At 40.6% G+C, this 21788-nt stretch overlaps 1 protein-coding gene and 1 long non-coding RNA gene across 3 annotated transcripts in view; one reads left to right on the plus strand and one right to left on the minus strand.

The window, feature by feature from the left end:
- CYP7B1 (cytochrome P450 family 7 subfamily B member 1) overlaps positions 1-20996 on the minus strand; it is a 177924-nt gene extending 156928 nt beyond the window's left edge. Inside the window, exon 1 of the mRNA XM_059042613.2 lies at positions 20657-20996. Coding sequence (XP_058898596.1) covers positions 20657-20769 — 113 coding nt within the window. The 5' untranslated portion in view covers positions 20770-20996. The remainder of the gene's footprint in view (positions 1-20656) is intronic.
- Positions 20652-21788, plus strand: part of LOC136792865 (uncharacterized) — a 304067-nt gene continuing 302930 nt past the window's right edge. For both annotated transcript variants that reach the window (XR_010837412.1, XR_010837411.1), the window contains exon 1: positions 20652-21529. This is a non-coding gene — a long non-coding RNA (uncharacterized lncRNA). The remainder of the gene's footprint in view (positions 21530-21788) is intronic.

Consider the following 21788-nt stretch of genomic DNA (forward strand, 5'->3'; position numbering starts at 1 on the left):
ACTTCAAAATACGTCCTGGTTTTAGAATTGGGGTATTAAGCCGTTATGCTATGGCCCACAAATGCATCAGAGTCACAAATGCTGTGGTCAAAAGTCTTTACCCTTCTTCAGTTGACTGGTGATTTCATATGTTCTAGGAATATTTTTATCTTTTGGCGTGGTGCTCTATACCATATGGTATAACACACTGACAAGCAAAAAGGGTAGAACTAGTTTGAAATATATACACATATATACACACATATATTTATACATTTATATATTCACACACACATACACTGCATGCATAGTGAAAGAAGTTGCATGTATGCCTACAAAGAAATAAGGGCAAAGTTACACATCCTGCATACAGGACTGAGATTCTTTGTCCATGTGAAAAAGGTCATTAAAATCCAAAGCAAGACTGAAAGTTCACTATAGACCTGAAAGCATTCAAGAGATATATCAGAAACACCTACATTTTGCTACATCAAGTAATATTTGAACTGTCTGTAACACTTTTTCACACAATATTTAATGCTGCTTCTCTAAGTGCAATAATAACTGCAGCAGTGACACACAAGTTGCAGAATCCATTTAGGAAAAATTGTTAAAATGGGAAACACACTCAACTATCTTTAATTGATTCCCAGAGGGTGAAAGTATCCTTTCCCTTTGATTCCAGGTTCCCTCCACATTATTTTCCTTTTGAAAACAGTGATATTGCAGTGGTTGGGAGTCCGCCTGCCGATGCACGGGACGCGGGTTCGTGCCCCGGCCCGGGAAGATCCCACGTGCCGCGGAGCGGCTGGGCCCGTGAGCCGTGGCCGCTGAGCCTGCGCGTCCGGAGCCTGTGCTCCGCAACGGGAGAGGCCACAACAGTGAGAGGCCCGCGTACCGCAAAAAAAAAAAAAAAAAAAAAAAAAACAGTGATCTTGAATCAATTTTTACAAGTTTTCTAAAAGATTAACGTGTGACACTCAGCCTGCTCATGAGTCTTTGTGTCAAGAGGTAGCCTTCCCTAGAAGAAAACACAGAGGAAAAGCTTCTTGACAATGATTTCTTGGATTGGACACCAAAAGCACAGGCGACAAAAGCAGAAATAAACAAGTGGGATTATGCCAGACTAAAAAGCTTCTGCACAGCAAAGAAACCAATTGATAAAATGAAAAAGCAACCTACAGAACGGGAGAAAATATCTGCAAACCATATATCTGATAAAGCATTAATATTCAAAATCTATAAAGAACTCTGACAACTCAATAGCAAAAAACCAAATAACTTCATTCAAAAATGGGCAAAGGAACTGATTAGACATTCTACTAAAGGAGACATACAAATGTCCAACAGGTATATGAAAACGTGCTCAACATCACTAATCAGAGCAATGCAAATCAAAACCAGAATGAGATATAACCTCACACCTCCATTACATATATATGTTTTTAAAAAGACAAGTGTTGGCAAGGATGTGGAGAAAAGAGAAAAGGGAACTCTTGTACTCTGCTGGTGGGGATGTAAATTGGTGCAGCCACTATAAAAAACAGTATGGAAGTTCCTCAAAAATTAAAAATAGAGCTACCATATGATCCCACAATTCCACTTCTGGGTATATATCCCCCAAAATTGGAATAATGATCCCAAAGAGATATCTGCACTCCCGTGCTCATTAAAGCATTATTCATAATAGTCCAAGACATAGAAGCAACCTAAATGTCCATCGATGGGCAAATGGATAAAGAAAATGTGGTTTATACTTATAATGGAATATTATTCAGCCTTAAGAAGGAAATCCTGCCATTGTGACAACATGAATGAACCTAGAAGAAATCATGCTAAGTCAGATAAGCCAGACACAGGAGGACAAATACTACGTCATATCACTCGTATGAAGAACCTCAAACAGTCATAGAAGAGAGTAGAATAGTGGTTAACAGGGGATGGGGGAGAGGAAAACAGAGAGGTTTTAGTGAAAAGATACAAAATTTCAGTAATACCATATGAATACGTGCTACTGATCTATCGTACACCATAGTACCTCTAGTTAATACTGTCTTACACACTTACAAATTTGCTAAGAGGGTAGATACTAAGTGTTCTTTATAACAATAATAAAGAGGGTGGGAAAACTTTTGCAGGTGATGGATACGTTTATGGCACAGGTTGTGGTGATGGTTTCATTGATGTATACTTATCTCCAAATTCATCAAATTGCATACATTAACATATACAGCTTTGTGTATGTTGAAAAAGGAAGAGAGAGACAGACAGACAAGGTCCGGCATGATCCGTCCTGTTCTCTACTGTATTTGAACAAAGGACAGCGTGGACACACAGTGAACCTCAAACCCTCTGCTAAGCCATTAAAGTGAGTGGGTGCAAGAGCCAGTAAATGGAATAAGGAAAAACAGGTGTCTTCTCACACTGTCCAACAAATGTCACTTTCATACAATCTAATGTCAGAAGGAGACGACAGCAGGCTAGTACTGCCTGCTTTTTTCAGTCTTAACAGATCTTTCTTTTAAAAGTCCAAATGTACGTATTCATATCTTAGTTAAATTTCTACTAGAAATGCTTTAAAGTCGTATTAGATCTTAATACTTTCGCTTTCAGTCAAGGGTAAGGGCATATGCCAGAACATTATTGCAAGAAAACTTAAAAAGTAAAACAACAAACACAAATGGTGTTAAATGGTTGGATTTGAAGTCAAGCACTGTGGATCTGAACCCTAACTGCACAGTATTCTAGTTGTATGAATTTGGGAATATTAGTTAAACAAGACTACTTTTTAACCTCTGTAAAATGAGGAAAGTTATTTTGAGGGAGGATTCAATCAATTAAATCTAATAACGGCTATAAAGTACTTGCCTCAGCGTCTTGTGGGCACATAGGAAGCGCTCAAAAGTATTGGCTGCCATTATTACAAGTCAAAAACAATTCTGTAGGACCTCATACTCAACACACAGAAATAGACTGAAAAGTCAACAATATCGGAGTAGCTAATCCAAGTAACTATCCATCATCCAAAAACGTTAATCCCTTCACATCGTGCTCCCAGAGTACGGCACTGCCAAAACACAGTGTCACCACTAGACGTGACCAAACAAGCCGCCTGTCATCTGGGATAAAGAGGTTTGGGGACCACAGTTCTAAGGGACAGCTAATGCAAAGCAATGCTTTCACCAGAGCAATGCTGATTTTCAAACAGGAAACCTGGTCTCTAATATTTATGAGTAATCATTCCACCATTATTGGTGTTCAGTGTACCAAAGACGAAAATGTGTGTGAATCTATGTGATTAACCAATACCAGGCTCAGCCCTTTCACAAAGGAGCTCTGATCTGTTCAACAAAGCACATGTCCACCCACACCAGGGAGCAGAAACGTAAGCCCAGTTATACAAATCTAGAACCTAAACCTGAAAGTTAACAAAATGTATTTTTAAACTCTGAATTTTCAGAAGCAGGAATTTTAGGAATTGACTGCACTCCAGTTGCTATGTTTTCAGTCAGGTTTGTACTAAAGAATAATCATTGCACCAATATATGTTCTCCACTTGTAAATATTCATGATAGGTAAGCATTTGCTTATGAAATCTTCACTTTCTAATCAAAGTGGCAGAAAATTGATATGTATGACATTTATCATTTTTGTATACGGTTTGTATATTTTGATATCAATATCTACAATTCTAAAATATTCATGTTGGAAATAGACAACAATTACTGCACCAAACCCAGTCACTCATCCTTCATTCTTATAATAAGTATTCACTGAGGACCTACTCAGGGCCAGGTATTGTGCTAGGGCTAAAACTAAAGTCAAGCTTTTATAGTTTCTTCTTCATTATTATCAACTATTTAGGATAAAGTTATGAGGAGAAATGACAATGGATTTAAATCCTGTTATGATTGTACTTTTATTAAAATTTCCATTAATTTTTGTATTAAGCAATTACAGACTTAATTAATCCTTTCCACTTTCCTACAGACAAAAAATGAACCCATCCCCAATACTATCTATGTTGAAAAAAATGCCAAAGCCATAAAATGAGCACTTCAGCTATAAAAATGCATGATATAATAGATGTCACCTTCTCTTATTCAGCCAAGGAGCATTCTACAGCTTTGTCCTTTGTCTTTCACAGAACGGTAACCTGAAGTCGTGTCAGTGGGATTTTACTTTGGATAAAGTACAAAAAAATTCTTCTCCGAGAAGCCGTTAATCTTCCCTCTGCAGCTGACGGCTCTCTGCTCACCTGATTTTGGGGGAAATCAGTGAAGTACAGCGTCCTGTTACCGCAGACCCCTTCCACTCCTCAGAGCCACCCTGGGCTTTCTCCTCCAGGCTGTGGGTAGCAGTAAGCAGGGATGCACCTCGATGCCTGCAGCCCATATCGCATTTTCAAAAAGATTTTAAAGCTTCACAGAGTTCCGTGGATACATAACACACATTCAAACCTTACTTGTGAATTGACGGATAAGGAAGAGAGACATCAATGAATAGCTCATGGTAATCTGCGAACTTTGGGACCAAAAAGTCTCCAATTACTATGTATTAGCATAGACACTGAGTATTTACAAATGTTTGCCTTCTATCCTGCTCCTCACGGGCCACCAGCAAAGTGACCCCAGGCCCAGTCTTTCCTGCTCTCTGAACCTTCCTGCAAGAGGCTGTAGCGTTTAATGCAAAGAGCGCGGGGGATCCAGCTATTGTGTTAGCTTTCTATGGCCACTGTAACAAATTACCACGAGTCTGTGGTTTAGACAATACTAATTTACTATCGGATGGTTCTGTAGGCCAGTAGTCCAAATGGCTCTCCCTAGGCTAAGATCAAGGTGTAAGCAGGGTGAGGTTTCTTTCTGGAGGCTCTAGAGGGGAATCTGTTTCCTTGTTTATGCAGCTTTGAGAGCCTACCTGCATTCCTTGGCCTTTGCACTCCTTAATCCATCTCCAGAGCCAGCATTAGTCAACGGACTTCCTCTCCGGCCTCCCTCTTCCTTGTTTAATGTGTGAATGCATTGGGCCCACCCAAGAGTTTGGTATCATCCCCCATTTTAAGGTTAGCTGATTAGCAACCTTCATTCCACTTTGCAGAGGGACTTACTCATAGGTTCTGGAGATTAAGTGTGAAAAACGTTAGGATTAAGGGGGCTTTATTCTGTCTACCACAGCTATCATGGACCTGGAATCAAAAGCCCAGTTCTACCCGAGTAGCCCTGCAACCTTATGCAAACTGGTTAATTTCTTAATGAGTTCGACTCTTCTGAAAAAATAGCTTCACAGTTATCTCATGAATCGCAGTGAAGGTTAAATGAGATAATATATGCAAAACATCTAAGCCCAGAGCCTGTTATGCTCATTTCCATCTTCCCTTACCTTCCTCTCAAAAGTCAGCAACATACTGGGGTGGAGCTGGATTTTGGACCTAGCTCCATTTTGGCTTCACAGCCATGCTCTTTGCCTTACACTACACTCCTTCTCCAAGAAAGTCCCATTGCTGGGAAACACTGAGCCATGACTTTACATACACAAATGGCCCTGCACGACTAAGGGAAGCACTCCAAGATTTCACTCTGATAAAGGCAAGAGATTTATGCTGAGTTGGCATAAATTCTGAACTGATTTCTCTGATGCAAACAGATAATATATTTAAAGGGATAGTCAGGATTTATCAGCAGATCATGATTCCAGCATTAAGCAATCCTCGGTGTGGACCCAATCAGCAGTTCTGAACTTCCCAGGACCCAGTGAATCGTCACTTTGAATGACACACAACTAAACAGCAAAGTATGTGTTTTTCCAAACTTACCTGTTCCACTGATTACATAGTGGGAATACTCTCTATCTTCAGGAACTTTTTTTTAAAGTTACAAAATAAAATAGTGATGCAGCCTGAAATGTCTCAAATGGTAACAAGACCGGCCCAAACTCGGCAGCTTAGTAAAGGTAAGTGTAGCACCCTGCAGTAATTGATCAGTCATTTAATCAAGAGTCACAGATGTGCCTGGAGATGTCCCTATCCCCTCCTATGTAAAAACATAAAAATCCACCTGTTAAATCAGCATGCTGAATAGATAATGACTTTGTTTTCAGCTGCCCACATCCTTATCCTACGTTTTCTTATAAGAAAAAGGGAAGAAAGAAGAAAAACATCCACTGGTGATCACAACCCAGTTCCTCTCATTTTCTAGGCAACGGCAACAATGTGAGGGATCTGGAGAACCAGGGACCTCCTCGGAGAGTAATTAAGTAATTAGAAAGAAGAAAATTCACTTGTGTGATACCCTTATGTCAACAACCCAACACTTCGAAACACCGTGTTACCTATATAACCTTGACAATTTATAACTCCAAAAAAAATCATGGATTGAATTCTTAAATTGACCAAAATTCATCTTAAAAACATTTAAATCTTATTTCTTACCAATTACAGCATTTTGGAGGTGTGGGGGTTTGTGTTTTGGGGGAGAAGGATGAAAGAGGGAAGGAAACTCATCCCACTTTTTTTCCCCCTAAACAGCAACTAAGAGAAAAGGATCTCTGGGAAGAACCAAGGAAACCTAATCGTGCAAAGCCAACTGTCTTTCAAGTGACTTCACACTTTACAAAACGTGTTCACGTTTCTCATGCACTTTGCTGCTCGTATCTACCTTGCATGGTCACTGTTAATTCCATTCTCTATTACGGAAGATGACTGGGAGAGATTATTCAGAGGTCACAGAATGTGGACCCTTTGAATCTCCGAAGGAGGGGGACTCTCTCTGATGTCATCCAGAAGATGTCATTTGTGAGGTGTCCTCTCCTGGGTTCAATTCATTTATTTATTTTTTTAACAACTTTATTGGAGTATAATTGCTTTACAGTGCTGTGTTACTTTCTGCTGTATAACAAAGTGAATCACCTATATGCATACGTATATTCCCATATGCCCTCCCTCTTGGGTCTCCTTCCCACCCTCCTTATCCCACCCCTCTAGGTGGTAAAAAAGCATTGAGCTGATCTCCCTGTGCTATGCAGCTGCTTCCCACTAGCTATCTGTTTTACATTAGATAGTGTATATATGTCAATGCCACTCTCTCACTTCATCCCAGCTTACACTTCCCACTCCCCGTGTCCTCAGGTCCATTCTCTACATCTGCGTCTTTATTCCTGTCCTGCCCCTAGGTTCTTCAGAAGCATTTTTTTTTTTTTTTTTTTTTTTTAGATTCCATATATATGTGTTAGCATATGGTATTTGTTTTTCTCTTTCTGACTTACTTCACTCTGTATGACAGACTCTAGGTCCATCTACCTCACTACAAATAACTTAATTTCGTTTCTTTATATGGTTGAGTAATATGCCATTGTATATATGTGCCACATCTTCTTTATCCATATCTGTCGATGGACACTTAGGTTGCTTCCATGTCCTGGCCATTGTAAATAGAGCTGCAATGAACATGGTGGCACATGACGCTTTTTGAATTATGGTTTTCTCAAGGTATATGCCCAGTAGTGGGATTGCTGGGTCATATGGTAGTTCTATTTTTAGTTTTTTAAGGAACCTCCACACTGTTCTCCATAGTGGCTGTATCAATTTACACTGCCACCAACAGTGCAAGAGGGTTCCCTTTTCTCCACACCCTCTCCAGCATTTATTGTTTGTAGATTTTTTGATGATGGCCATTCTGACTGGTGTGAGGTGATACCTCATTGTAGTTTTGATTTGCATTTCTCTAGTGATTAGTGAAGTTGAGCATCCTTTCATGTGTTTGTTGGCAATCTGTATTTTGGAGAAATGTCTATTTAGGCCTTCTGCCCATTTTTGGATAGGGTTGTTTGTTTTTTTGATATTGAGCTGCATGAGCTGTTTGTAAATTTTGGAGATTAATCCTTTATCAGTTACTTCGTTTGAAAATATTTTCTCCTATTCTGAGGGTTGTCTTTTTGTCTTGTTTATGGGTTCCTTTGCTGTGCAAAAGCTTTTAAGTTTCATTAGTTCCCATTTGTTTATTTTTATTTTTATTTCCATTTCTCTAGGAGGTGGGTCAAAAAGGATCTTGCTGTGATTTATGTCATAGAGTGTTCTGCCTATGATTTCCTCTAAGAGTTTTATAGTCTCTAGCCTTACATTTAGGTCTTTAATCCACTTTGAGTTTATTTGTGTGTATGGTGTTAGGAAGTGTTCTAATTTCATTCTTTTACATGTAGCTGTCCAGTTTTCCCAGCACCACTTATTGAAGAGGCTGTCTTTTCTCCATTGTATACTCTTGCCCCCTTTATCAAAGATAAGGTGACCATATGTGTGTGGGTTTATGTCTGGGCTTTCTATTCTGTTCCATTGATCTGTATTTCTGTTTTCGTACCAGTACCATACTGTCATGATTACTGTAGCTTTGTAGTATAGTCTCTGAAGTCCAGGAGCCTGATTCCTCCAGCTCCGTTTTTCTTTCTCAAGACTGCTTTGGCTATTCAGGGTCTTTTGTGTTTCCATACAAATTGTGCAATTTTTTGTTCTAGCTCTGTGAAAAATGCCATTGGTTGTTTGATAGGGATTGCATTGAACCTGTAGATTGCTTTCGGTAGTATAGTCATTTTCACAATGTTGATTCTTCCAATCCAAGAACATGGTATATCTCTCCATCTGCTTGTATCATCTTTAATTTCTTTCATCAGTGTCTTATAGTTTTCTGCATACAGGTCTTTTGTCTCCTTAGGTTTATTCCTAGGTATTTTATTCTTTTTGTTGCAATGGTAAATGGGAGTGTTTCCTTAATTTCTCTTTCAGATTTTTCATCATTAGTGTATAGGAATGCAAGAGATTTCTGTGCATTAATTTTGTACTCTGCTACTTTACCAAATTCATTGATTAGCTCTAGGAGTTTTCTGGTAGCATCTTTAGGATTATCTATGTATAGTATCATGTAATCTGTAAACAGTGACAGTTTACTTCTTCATTTCCAATTTGGATTCCTTTGATTTCTTTTTCTTCTCTGATTGCCGTGGCTAAAACTTCCAAAACTATGTTGAATAATAGTGGTGAGTGGGCAACCTTGTCTTCTTCCTGATCTTAGAGGAAATGGTTTCAGTTTTTCGTCATTGAGAACAACGTTGGCTGTGGGTTTGTCATATATGGCCTTTATTATGTTGAGGTAGGTTCCCTCTATGCCTACTTTCTGGATGGTTTTTTTTATAAATGGGTAATGAATTATGTCAAAAGCTTTTTCTGCATCTATTGAGATGATCATATGGTTTTTCTCCTTCAGTTTGTTAATATGGTTTATCACATTGCTTGATTTGCATATATTGACAAATCCTTGCATTCCTGGAATAAATCTCACTTGATCATGGTGTATGATCCTTTGAATGTGCTGTTGGATTCTGTTTGTTAGTATTTTGTTGAGGATTTCTGCATCTGTGTTCATCAGAGATAGTGGCCTGTACTTTTCTTTTTTGTGACGTCTTTGTCTGGTTTTGGTATCAGGGTGATGGTGGCCTCAAAAAATGAGTTTGGGAGTGTTCCTCCCTCTGCTATGTTTTGGAAGAGTTTGAGGAGGATGGGTGTTAGCTGTTCTCTAAATGTTTGGTAGAATTCACCTGTGAAGCCATCTGGTCCTGGGCTTTTGCTTGGTGGTAGATTTTATTTTTTATTTATTTTTTTGCTGTACGTGGGCCTCTCACTGTTGTGGCCTCTCCCATTGCGGAGCGCTGGCTCAGCGGCCATGGCTCATGGGCATAGCCACTCCACGGCATGTGGGATCCTCCCGGACCGGGGCACGAACCTGTGTCCCCTGCATCGGCAGGCAGACTCTCAACCACTGCACCATCAGGGAAGCCCTTGGTGGTAGATTTTTAATCACAGTTTCAATTTCAGTGCTTATGATTGGTCTGTTTATATTTTCTATTTCTTCCTGGTTGTCTCAGAAGGTTGTGCTTTTCTAAGAATTTGTCCATTTCTTCCAGGTTGTCCATTTTATTGGCATAGAGTTGCTTGTAGTAATCTCTCATGATCCCTTGTATTTCTGCAGTGTCAGTTGTTACTTCTCCTTTTTCATTTCTAATTCTATTGATTTGAGTCTTCTCCCTTTCTTTCTTGATGAGTCTGGCTAATGGTTTATCGATTTTGTTTATCTTCTCAAAGAACCAGATTTTAGTTTTACTGATCTTTGGTATTGTTTCCTTCATTTCTTTTTCATTTATTTCTTATCTGATCTTTATGATTTCTTTCCTTTTACTAACTTTGGGGATTTCTTGTTCTTCTTTCTCTAACTGTCTTAGGTGTAAGGTTAGGTTTTTTTATTTGAGATGTTTCTTGTTTCTTGTTTCTTGAGGTAGGATTGCATTGCTATAAACTTCCCTCTTAGAACAGCTTTTGCTGCATCCCATAGGATTTGGGTCGTCATGTTTTCATCGTCATTTGTTTCTAGGTATTTTTTTGATGTCCTCTTTGATTTCCTCAGTGATCTTATTTATTTAGTAGTGTTTTGTTAGCCTCCATGTGCTTGTATTTTTTACAGATTTTTTTCCTGTAACTGATATCTAGTCTCATAGCATTGTGGTTGGAAAAGATACCTGATATGATTTCAATTTTCTTAAATTTACCAAGGCTTGATTTGTGACCTAAGATATGGTCTCTCCTGGAGAATGTTCCATGAACCCCTGAGAAGAAAGTGTATTCTGTTGTTTTTGCATGGATCGCCTATAAATATCAATTAAGTCCACTGTGTTTAATGTGTCATTTAAAGCTTGTGTTTCCTTATTGATTTTCATTTCAGATGATCTGTCCATTGGTGAAAGTGGGGTGTTAATGTCCCCTACTATGATTGTGTTACTGTCAATTTCCCCTTTTATGCCTGTTAACATTTGCCTTATATATTGAGATGCGTTGGGTGCATAAATATTTATACATATAATTGTTATATCTTCTTGGATTGATCCCTTGATCATTATGTAGTGTTCTTCTTTGTCTCTTGTACTGGTCTTTATTTTAAAGTCTATTTTGTCTGATATGAGAATTGCTACTCCAGCTTTCTTCTGATTTCCATTTGCATGGAATATCTTTTTCCATCTCCTCACTTTCAGTCTGTAGGTGTCCCTGGGTCTGAAGTGGGTGTGTTGTAGACAGCATATGTACAGGTCTTGTCTTTCTATCCGTTCAGCCATTCTATGTCTTTTGGTTGGAGCACTTAATGCATTTACATTTAAGCCAATTATCAATATGTATGTTCCTATTACCATTTTCTTAATTGTTTTGGGTTTGTTATTGTAAGACTTTTCCTTCTCTTGTGTTTTCTGCCTAGAGAAGTTCTTTCAGCATTTGTTGTAAAGCTGGTTTGGTGTGCTGAATTCCCTTAGCTTTTGCTTGTCTGTAAAGGTTTTAATTTCAGCGTTGAATCTGAATGAGATCCTTGCTGGGTAGAGTAATATTGGTTGTAGGTTTTCCCCTTTCATCACTTTAAATATGTCCTGCCACTCCCTTCTGGCTTGCAGAGTTTCTGCTGAAAGGTCAGCTGTTAACCTTATGGGGATTTCCTTGTATGTTATTTGTTTCTTTTCCCTTGTTGGTTTCAATTTTTTTTCTTTGTTTTAAATTTTTGATAGTTTGATTAATATGTGTCTCAGCATGCTTCTCTTTGGGTTTATCCTGTATGGGACTCTCTGTGCTTCCTGGACTTGACTATTTCTTTTCCCATTTAGGGAAGTTTTCAACTATAATCTCTTCAAATATTTTCTCAAACCATTTCCTTTTTTCTTCGTCTGGGACCCCTATAATTCAAATGTTGGTGTGTTTAATGTTTTCCCAGAGGTCTCTGAGACTGTCCTCAATTCTTTTCATTCTTTTTTCTTTATTCTGCTCCCTGGCAGTTATTTCCACCATTTTATCTTCCAACTCACTTATCCATTCTTCTGCTTCAGTTATTTGGTTATTGATTCCTTCTAGAGTATTTTTAATTTCAGTAATTGTGTTGTTCATCACTGTTTGCTTGCTGTTTAGTTCTTCTAGATCCTTGTTAAATGTTCCTTGTATTTTCTCCATTTTGTTTCCGAGATTTTGGATCATTTTTACTATCATTACTCTGAATTCTTTCTCAGGTAGGTTGCCTAGTTCATCTTCATTTATTTGATCTCATAGGTTTTTACCTTGCTCCTTTGTCCGTAACAAATTTTTTTGTTGTTCCATTTTTTTTTTTTTTTTTTTGATAGATGGTGCTGTATTCCTGTCTTACTGGTTGTTTTGCCTGAGACGTCCAGCACTGGAGTTTGTAGACAGCTGGATAGAGCAGGGTCTTGTTGCTGAGATGAGGACCTCCGGGAAGCCTCATTCCGATTGATATTCCCTGGGATCTGAGAATCTCTGTTAGTCCAGCGGTTTGGACTGAGAGCTCCTACCACAGTAGCTTGGGCCCAACCTCTAGCCTGGGAACCATAATCCTGCAAGTTTTGTTGCACAGTAAAAAAAGAAAAAAAAAGAAAGAAAAAAGGAAGAAAGAAAGAAAAAAGGAGCAGTACAATATCAAAGAATAAAAAACAAAATAAAATTAGAAAGATTTAAAAATGTTAGGTAAAATAAAACTATAATTGAAAAAACTGCGACAAGGTAAGATAAAACCACAACAGGAAAAAAAAAAAAAAAGTTGGTGGATGAGAAGAAGCCAAAAGGAGAGATCACCAGTTGCTGGGGGTTCCTCCTGTCCCCTCAGGTGTCCATGGTCCCCCACTGGTGCCTGGTAGGTGCCCTAGTTGTGAGGAGACATGAATTCTGCATCCTCCTGTATACCATCTTGATTCCATGCCCCTGGGCTCAATATTTGAGGTCTTTCTCTAGTTGAATACTTTTCTCTGCCAGTGCAAGTTCAGCTGTGTTCTCCTCTAGAGCCTCCAGAAGGGTCTCAACCCTGCTGACACCTTCTAGAACTAAAAGAGAGTAAGTTTGTGTTGTTTTATGCCACTAAATCTGTGGTAGTTTATTACAGCAGCAATAGGAAACTCATACAGATTTTGGTATCTGGAAGCAACATGCTGCTGTAACAAATACCTAAAAATGTAGAAGTGGCTTTGGAATTGGGCAATGGGCAGAGGCTAGGAAAATTTTAAGGAGGATAATAGAAAAAACATAGATCACCTTGAAAAGATGGTGAGCAGAAATATGAATTCTAACAATTCTCTTAGTGAGGACTCAGAAGGAAGTGAGGAGTATGGCAGAGAATATATACAATCATCTTAAAGGATACTTACATTGTCATAAATAAACTCTAAGTAGAAATATGAACATTAAAGGCACTGCTGGTAAGGACTCAGATGAAAATAGGAACATGTTACTGAAAACTGGAGAAAAAGGAATCCTTGCCATACAGATGCAGAAAATTCAGTCACATTGTGTCCTGCAGCTATATGGAAAGACAAATTTGTAAACAGTGAATTTAGATATTTAGCTGGGGAGATTTCAAAGCAAAGTGTTGAAAGGGAAGCCTAGTTTCTTCTTGCTGCTTATATGAAAATGTGAGAGGAAAGATACAGATGAAGGGGAAACTGTTAAGTACAAAGGATGTAGGAATTAATTTGTGGAAATTCTCATTCTATCCAGACTATGAGAGACACTAAAACTAGAAGATTGACTGTCAGGAAAGAATGCTCTGGAGAGAAAGCCAAGGATGGGGCTGCACAATTTTTGCTAGTGCCTGGGAAGAATCAAAAGGTTGGTATGCTCAGTCATACACATTTGTTCATATATACAGAGTATTAGTCATTGAAAAGATTAGGCATGTGACATGTTTCCCTTCAGCCAACTCAGAAGAAGCCAGGAATATAAATGGTGTTATCCAGAAAATATTGGTGGAGCAGACTCTTATCTGATGGTGTGAATTGCTGTGACATACATGGGAGACCCACAAGGGTCTTGGGAGTTTTTGTCCCTGGATGAATCATACTCAGATGCCCACACCTGATTTAGATGATTTAAACGATGAAATTTGGGACTTCTGAGTTAATGAAATTTAGATGAGATTTTGAGCTTTGATTTGATGCTGTAATGGGTTGAGAATTTTGTGGATGTTGGGATAGGGTGGATATATTTTGTATGTAAAATGGACGTAAATCTTTGGAGGTCAGAGTGCGTACTGTGATGGGAAGAATAATGTCCTCCAAAGATGTCCATGTCTTAATCCCTAAAACCAAATATACCCACGTCTTTTTTTTTTAAACATCTTTATTGGAGTATAATTGCTTTACAATGATGTGTTAGTTTCTGCTTTATAACAAAGTGAATCAGCTATACATATACATATATCCCCATATATCCTCCCTCTTGCATCTCCCTCCCACCCTCCCTATCCCACCCCTCTAGGTGGTCACAAAGCACTGAGCTGATCTCCCTGTGCTATGTGGCTGCTTCCCCCTAGCTATCTATTTTACATTTGGTAGTATATATAAATCCATGCCACTCTCACTTCATCCCAGCTTACCTTCCCCCTCCCTGTGTCCTCCCTCAAGTCCATTCTCTACATCTGCATCTTTATTCCTATCCTGCCCCTAAGTTCTTCATAACTTTTTTTTTTTAGATTCCATATATATGTTAGCATACGGTATTTGTTTTTCTCTTTCTGACTTACTTCACTCTGTATGACAGACTCTAGGTCCACCCACCTCACTACAAATAACTCAATTTCGTTTCTTTTTATGGCTGAGTAATATTCCATTGTATATATGTGCCACATCTTCTTTACCCATACATCTGTCGATAGACACTTAGGTTGCTTCCATGTCCTGGCTATTGTAAATAGAGCGGCAATGAACATGGTGGTACATGACACTTTTTGAATTATGGTTTTCTCAGGATCTATGCCCAGTAGTAGGATTGCTGGGTCGTATGGTAGTTCTATTTTTAGTTTTTTAAGGAACCTCCATACTGTTCTCCATAGTGGCTGTATCAATTTACATTCCCACCAACAGTGCAAGAGGGTTCACTTTTCTCCACACCCTCTCCAGCATTTATTGTTTGTAGATTTTTTGATGATGGCCATTCTGACTGGTGTGAGGTGATACCTCACTGTAGTTTTGATTTGCATTTCTCTAACGATCAGTGATGTTGAGCATCCTTTCATGTGTTTGTTGGCAACCTGTGTATCTTCCTTGGAGAAATGTCTATTTAGGTCTTCTTCCCATTTATGGATTGGGTTGTTGGTTTTTTGATATTGAGCTGCATGAGCTGCTCATAAATTTTGGAGATTAATCCTTTGTCAGTTGCTTCATTTGCAAATATGTTCTCCCATTCTGAGGGTTGTCTTTTTGTCTTGTTTATGGCCTCCTTTGCTGTTATGCCCACCTCTTAATCCTTAATCCCTAACTTAAATATGTTACCTAACATGGCAAAAAGGACTTTGCCAATGTGACTGAATTAAGGAACTTGAGATGGGAAGCTTATCCTATGTTATCTGGGTGGGTTCAATGTAGTCACTAAGGTCTTTATAAGAAAGAGGCAAGAGTGTCAGAGTCTGAAACAGAGATTGGAGTTCTGGTGACCTCAAGAAGCTTGAAGAGGCAAGGAAATGGGATTCTCTCCTGGATCCACCAAAAGGAATGCAACCCTACCAACACCTTAACTGCCAGTAAGGCCCATTTCAGACTTCTCATATCCCGAACTGTAAGATTTAAAAATGCGTGCTATTTGTCCTTTCCCTATGATATTTTCTGTAAACACTTTCCCCTATTCATTATAAACTTTTAATTCTGTTTTAAATGTGCTCTTCAGGAAACATAATATTTAGTGCCAATTTTTATTTCATGTATTTAAAATAATTTAACTTTTTTTGTGTGTGTGTGGTATGCGGGCCTCTCCCTGCTGTGGCCTCTCCCGTTGCGGAGCACAGGCTCCAGACGCGCAGGCTCAGCAACCATGGCTCACGGGCCCAGCCGCTCGGCGGCACGTGGGATCTTCCCAGACCGGGGCATGAACCCGTGTCCCCTGCATCGACAGGCGGACTCTCAACCACTGCGCCACCAGGGAAGCCCAATTTAACTATTTTATATTTATTTTCTATTGTTTTGGCAGGGGTGATTTTTGTCCTTTTCACAGGCGATGGGGAGGTAGGGAAAGAATAGTAGAGATGTGTTTGTTTTCAACTCTGCCTTGCTACAGACTCTGTTTTTATATGATGTTGTCTTCTAAAATAAATTGGAAAGTATGTATCTGTATTTAAGTCAATTATTAGTAAACAGTGATTTTTTAAAAAACATGTATCTAATTATTGGACAAAAACATATTTCATATTTTATATATATATCCACACATATATATATATCATATATATATCATGACTTTCTGGAAATGAACTGTGTTTCCTAGCACTACCCAAATCTTATCTTCTAAGTTAGAATCCTATTACTACACTGACCCAGAATGCTGGTTCTTCTAAAAAGAAAAAAATGATTAAAAACATTTTAAAAGAATTTATCAAAGTTTTATTTTAAATGTATCATTCTTTTTGTATTGTGAAAGAAATACATATGTATTATGACAATTAAAAAATATAAGCATAAAAAAGGAAAAATAATCATTTGAGAAAAAAGATATCACCTAGATATAATCACTGTTAGAAGTCTGGGTTTGGGTTCCAGTAATGGTGAGGTAGCTTGAAATAACCTAACATTTTCACAGATAGCAAAAGACAAAATAAACAAACAAAAAATGATTTAAATGCACTAAAGAACAAGCAAAAGAAAGCAGATACTGAAGGGGAGTCAACCCTTAAAGAACAGACCCATAATGAGTTAAGTCCAGGGTAGACTGCATTTCCTCTGACCCATCTGCAAGGGGGAGAGACAGCTGGAACTCAAGCAAAAAGCTACGTTACTGACTGAGGTGTCAGAGTTTCGGATGCTGAGGTAGCTGGAAATCAAGAAGAGAAACCTAGAAAAAACATGCATATAGACACCCTTCAAATTGTTGGCCAAACCTGGAAGTGTGCATGTGTGGAGGAGACTTCAAAGAGCCCTGTGGAAAGCATCAGCTGCAATATTCAAAGAACTGAGCAGAGATTTCCACTGCCGCCCACTGCTGGGGAGACAAAAGTTCAGGGCTTGAATCCCATCAAAGAAAAGAAGCTTGGTAAGTATCTTGAGCTTTCCATAGACTCACCTTTATAAAGGATAAAACTAAGCTTCCCCCAAGTTCAAGAGAATTGGCCAGAAATACATCTGCACGCTAAAACAAAATTCAACACTCTTCAGGGGAAGACAATAAAATTCAGAATCTAGAAAGATAGGGTTTATAAACTAACAGACTGGCCACATCAGACATAGGTGAAGATAGTGAGCAACTGGAACTCTCATATAGTATGTACTGGTGGAAGTTGTACAAAAGTACATTGTACAAAATTGTACAAAAATTGTACAAAAGTACAATTACTTTGGAAAAATGGCATTTTCCAAAATGGGTGTGAGTATAAGTCTTTACCCTATGATCCATCAACCTTCTCATAGGTTTCAGGATTTTAACCCAAGAAGGAACTAAATATATGTCCATAAAGAGTCCTGTAAAAGAATGTCTACATATGCTTTATTTGTAATCGTCCCAGACTGGAAATAACTAAAAGTCCATTAAAAGGACAATAGATGACCAAATTGTAGTAAACACATATACACACACATACATAATAAATGTAGTATATATATATATATATAGAACATAAACTACTCTGCAATGAAATAGAATGAATGAATTACTGATATATGCAACAACATGGGTGAATCTCAAAATCATTTTGTTGACAGAAGAAAGCCATACACAAAAGAAGATACTGCATAATCCCATTTATAAGAAGTTCAAGAACAGGCAAAACTAAATCAGAGCTCAGGGGTGGGGACTCACTAGAAAGAGGTGTGAGAAAATATTCTATTTCTTGACTGGGGTGACAGTTACACGGGTGTCTACATGTATGAAAACTAATCGAACGGTACATTTAAAATCTACACCTTTCATTGTATGTAAATTTGCCCCCCCTCAAATGTCTGTGGTGTATCTTTGCAGCCTTTTATATTTTTAAGGAAGATAAACACAACCCCTGACATCGAGGTGCCTGCTTGGCGCTCCCAGTGCGGACAAAAAGTGTTGCCTGCCATTCCAGTAAACACAGTGCTGCCTAGCCACCAGCCACTGTAGCCACCCCTCCCTGTGTGGGGCACTCTGGGGGGAATTCAGGATGGAGCAAAGCAGGACGCTGGCCCCACATAGTGAAGATACATATGTAAGAAATCACTGCAGTGAGCCTGGACTCCTGCACCTTCCCATACGCAGAAAAGCACTAAAATCGTTAACTTGAAATGTCTGGTTTTTTGTGATCAGCAGTAATCTTTTGATGCTCAACTATATGATTTTTTTTTTTTTCAGCAAAAACTCCTATATATCCTGGCGCTTCCCTTGCCTCTTCGGAACAGTTCCTCAGAGCTATCTGAGAGGCTGTCTCCTGGGCTATATAGTCTTCAGTAAGGTTCCGGGATACAACATAACTCACAACTTTTAGGTCGTGTATTTCTCTTCAGTTGACAGTAGCTACCACACTTCGCTCTTCTGATGAACAGAAACAATTGCACAAACATTAAGCCATTCTTAATAACAAACATTTAAGTGATCAAAGAAAGCCACTCTGTGACTATTATAAAGTCAAAAACGAGATCAATCCATAATCATGTCTAAATACTGACACAAATCATAAATACTGAGTCAATAAAATGACCAAATATCCCCCAAACCTTACTAATTCTAGAGTCTGTTGCTTACTAATTGCTGATTTGGCCTCAATGCATTCCTCTTGCCTCATAGAGGAGATGAAGGTCTCCAGTCATAGACCAGCCCCAGTTTTCTGAGAATATCTTACCAACAGAGCAAAACCTTGCTTCCTTGAACCTTCCCCCAAATCACATAAGACAAACCCAAATGCCATAAACAGGTCCTTTCTACACTCTTTTACCCAGAATGAATGGCATGTGTTCTTTCTAGTTGCCGTAAGCAATAACTCAACTTGTTCCACCACAGGTGTGTTCCTAGCAGTCTCTGGCTGGAGGTCATTGACACCATGTATACGAACGGTGTTTTTAAATTTTGTTCGCTTACTATATCTTGAATATGGCTTTCTATGTCTTCATATAGTCTACATTATAGTTTTTTATGGCTACATAACTTTCTATTACTTGGATATGCTAGAATTTCTTTAACTAAACCATTATTTTAGATTTTTTCCTAATGTTTCACTAATATAAGCAGCCCTGATGAGCACTGAGCTGGTGAAATCTTTAAGGACCTTCACGATGATTTCACCAGGAGAAATTCCTTTAAATAAAATTACTGGAATTACCGGCTCAAGAGATATGAGACATTAATACTACATTGCACTCTTGTCTGAATATAAAATCTTAGCTACTGTAGGACAGATGGCACTTCAATCCACTTCCAACAGGCTACCATGCCCATTCACGCTCAGCTTCACTCTTACCAATTCTGCATCGTGTCAACTCCCTGGTCCTTTGTCAACACACTAGACTTCTCAGCAGCATCTGACACAGATAACTCCCCCTGCTTGTTTAAATATGTCCCTGCCTAGCTTCTGGGGAACCACATTCACTTGGTTTTCTTCCCACGCCACTGGCCCCTCCTTCTCAGTCCCCTTTGGTGGCCCTTCTTCTTCTGCCAGACGCTTCAACAAGGGGAGTGGCCCGGGCCCCCTACTTCTCCATCAAACTTCTTCACAAGGTGACCAATCTACAGTCATTATTTTATGTTCCATTTTCATATTTGTGACTTTCAGAATTAAATATCCTTCCCCTGACCTCGTCACTGAATACCAGAAACACAGACTTCACTATTCATCTAACACTTCCCTCCAAACCTGCCCTACCGCGGGGGGTGACACCGCACCCCACCCAGATGATCCGACAAAAACAAAAAACAAGGGAAAAAGCTATGAAGAAGAACCTGATAGTATGAAAAGTGACCCAGTTAGACAGGACAAACAGAATCATTTCAAAGTGAGTGATTTTATGTTGAACTTCTCTTGTTTCTCCTTCCACATTTCAAATCAGATAAAGAAGTGACACACTTCTGGGTTTTGGTGTTAATATGTTGTTTATTCTGTTCTCGTGAAAATAACGGAGTAAATGTATAAAATACACATTATAAGTTCATCAAGTCCTCACAAAAATCCCATGAGGTGCTATTCGTTCGTTTTCCCAGATGCCGACCAGTGGTAAACTGAGGCACTGACAGGCACCCAAAGGCATTGCTCATACCATACGCTGGCACTTTCCTAAAACATTTCACTTTTAATGGAATGAAAAGTAAGAAAATTTCCCTCCTGAAATACTCTATGAACGCTAGGCCATAAAGCATCAACTCACTGTAACAAGGCACCAAAGTGTGTCTGGAAGCCATGCGTGATGCGTAATGTATAATGCAAACCTAGGGCAGGCTACAACCGAGCCCGGAGCAGCAAATCGAATTCGGCCCCCACGCCTGCATACGTGTGCGTGTGCCTGGGAAAGAGGCCGACGAAGCCTTTGTCTTTACACACGACCCCCAGGCACGCCGGCGCCCACAGCCATGGAAGGGGCTCCCGGGACCATCTGGGTCGCGCGCGGTCGCGGGGCCCAGGACGCATGCGTGACCCGGGCGCGAGGCTGCTCGGCCGGGCGGCGGGGCGCTTACCTGGTGCGCCGGGCGCGCAGACACAGTACCAGCAGCAGCAGGGCCGCGGCGAGGACCAGGCCCAGGGGGCTGACAGGCCGCGGCAGCCACGGCTCCGGCGAGAAGCTGCCCATACCCGCGGCCACGTCTTCCGCCGTCCGGATCGCGCGCGGCCGCGGGGGGCGGCCCGGGGTGTCTCTCCGAGCTGCGCAGCCGGCGAGTCCGCAGCCGGCAGAGGGTCCCGGGAGGCTGGCCTGGCGCGGCGCCGCCTGAAATGTCACCGAGGGCCCCGGGGGCCGAGTCTCAAAGTTCCCGGACTCCCCTCCCCCGGCCCACCCCTCCGCCCCCACCACCCATGCGCACCGCCCCGCTCGGGCGCCGCCTCGCGCCCCGCAGCCTCTGGAAAACTGCGCACCGCCCATCCCCGCCCACACGCCCCCGGGGCAGGAAGGGCTAGAGACGAGGGGGAAAGGGGCTAGGATTTCCCGAGCTCGAGCCGCTGAAGGCCTGAGGGAAGGGGACTTCAGTTCAGAGTTGGAAATGAGTCATTCGGGTCCGTCATCCCCCTCGCCGGCGCCCCGCGACCGCGCTGGCCCTCGAAGAGGGTTGGGACTGTGCCCGCTGCGCTCTGGCCCCGGCGACCTCTTCGGCAGCCCCTTCCTCCCCGCCCCCAGCTGGCGGGCTGCCCGCGCGTCGGCGCTGCCCTCCGCGCGCCCGCGGCCCCCCTTCCACGCCGCGCTGCCTTGCTGGCTCCCGCGCCTGCTGGGCGCCGAGGCGAGTCCCAGAGGCCGGCAAGACCCGGACCAGAGCTGGCCGGGACCCTGCAGGAGTCCCCATGGGACACACCATCCAGGAAGAGAGAAGACAGAGGAAAGGAGCTCTTGCAAAACGCTGGTAAGGTGCTACGACAGAAGTGGTACAAGCCCCGCAGGTTGTCCTTAGAAAGGATGAGGGAGAAACTTTGAAAATCTCTTTTCCTGAGTAATGACCATTCACAGTACTTCGCACGTGTGTATTTACTCTCCACACCAAACTTGGAACGCACGTTTTAGCAATGTATTAGAGAGCATATCATGAGGCTCAGGTGAAGGTAATTTACCCTGGTCCGTCGGTTGATAAGTAGTTAAAAACCATTCTAACCAAGGCTATTCCA

Source organism: Kogia breviceps, chromosome 17 (assembly GCF_026419965.1).
Source record: "Kogia breviceps isolate mKogBre1 chromosome 17, mKogBre1 haplotype 1, whole genome shotgun sequence".
NCBI classification, from domain to species: Eukaryota; Metazoa; Chordata; class Mammalia; order Artiodactyla; family Physeteridae; genus Kogia; species Kogia breviceps.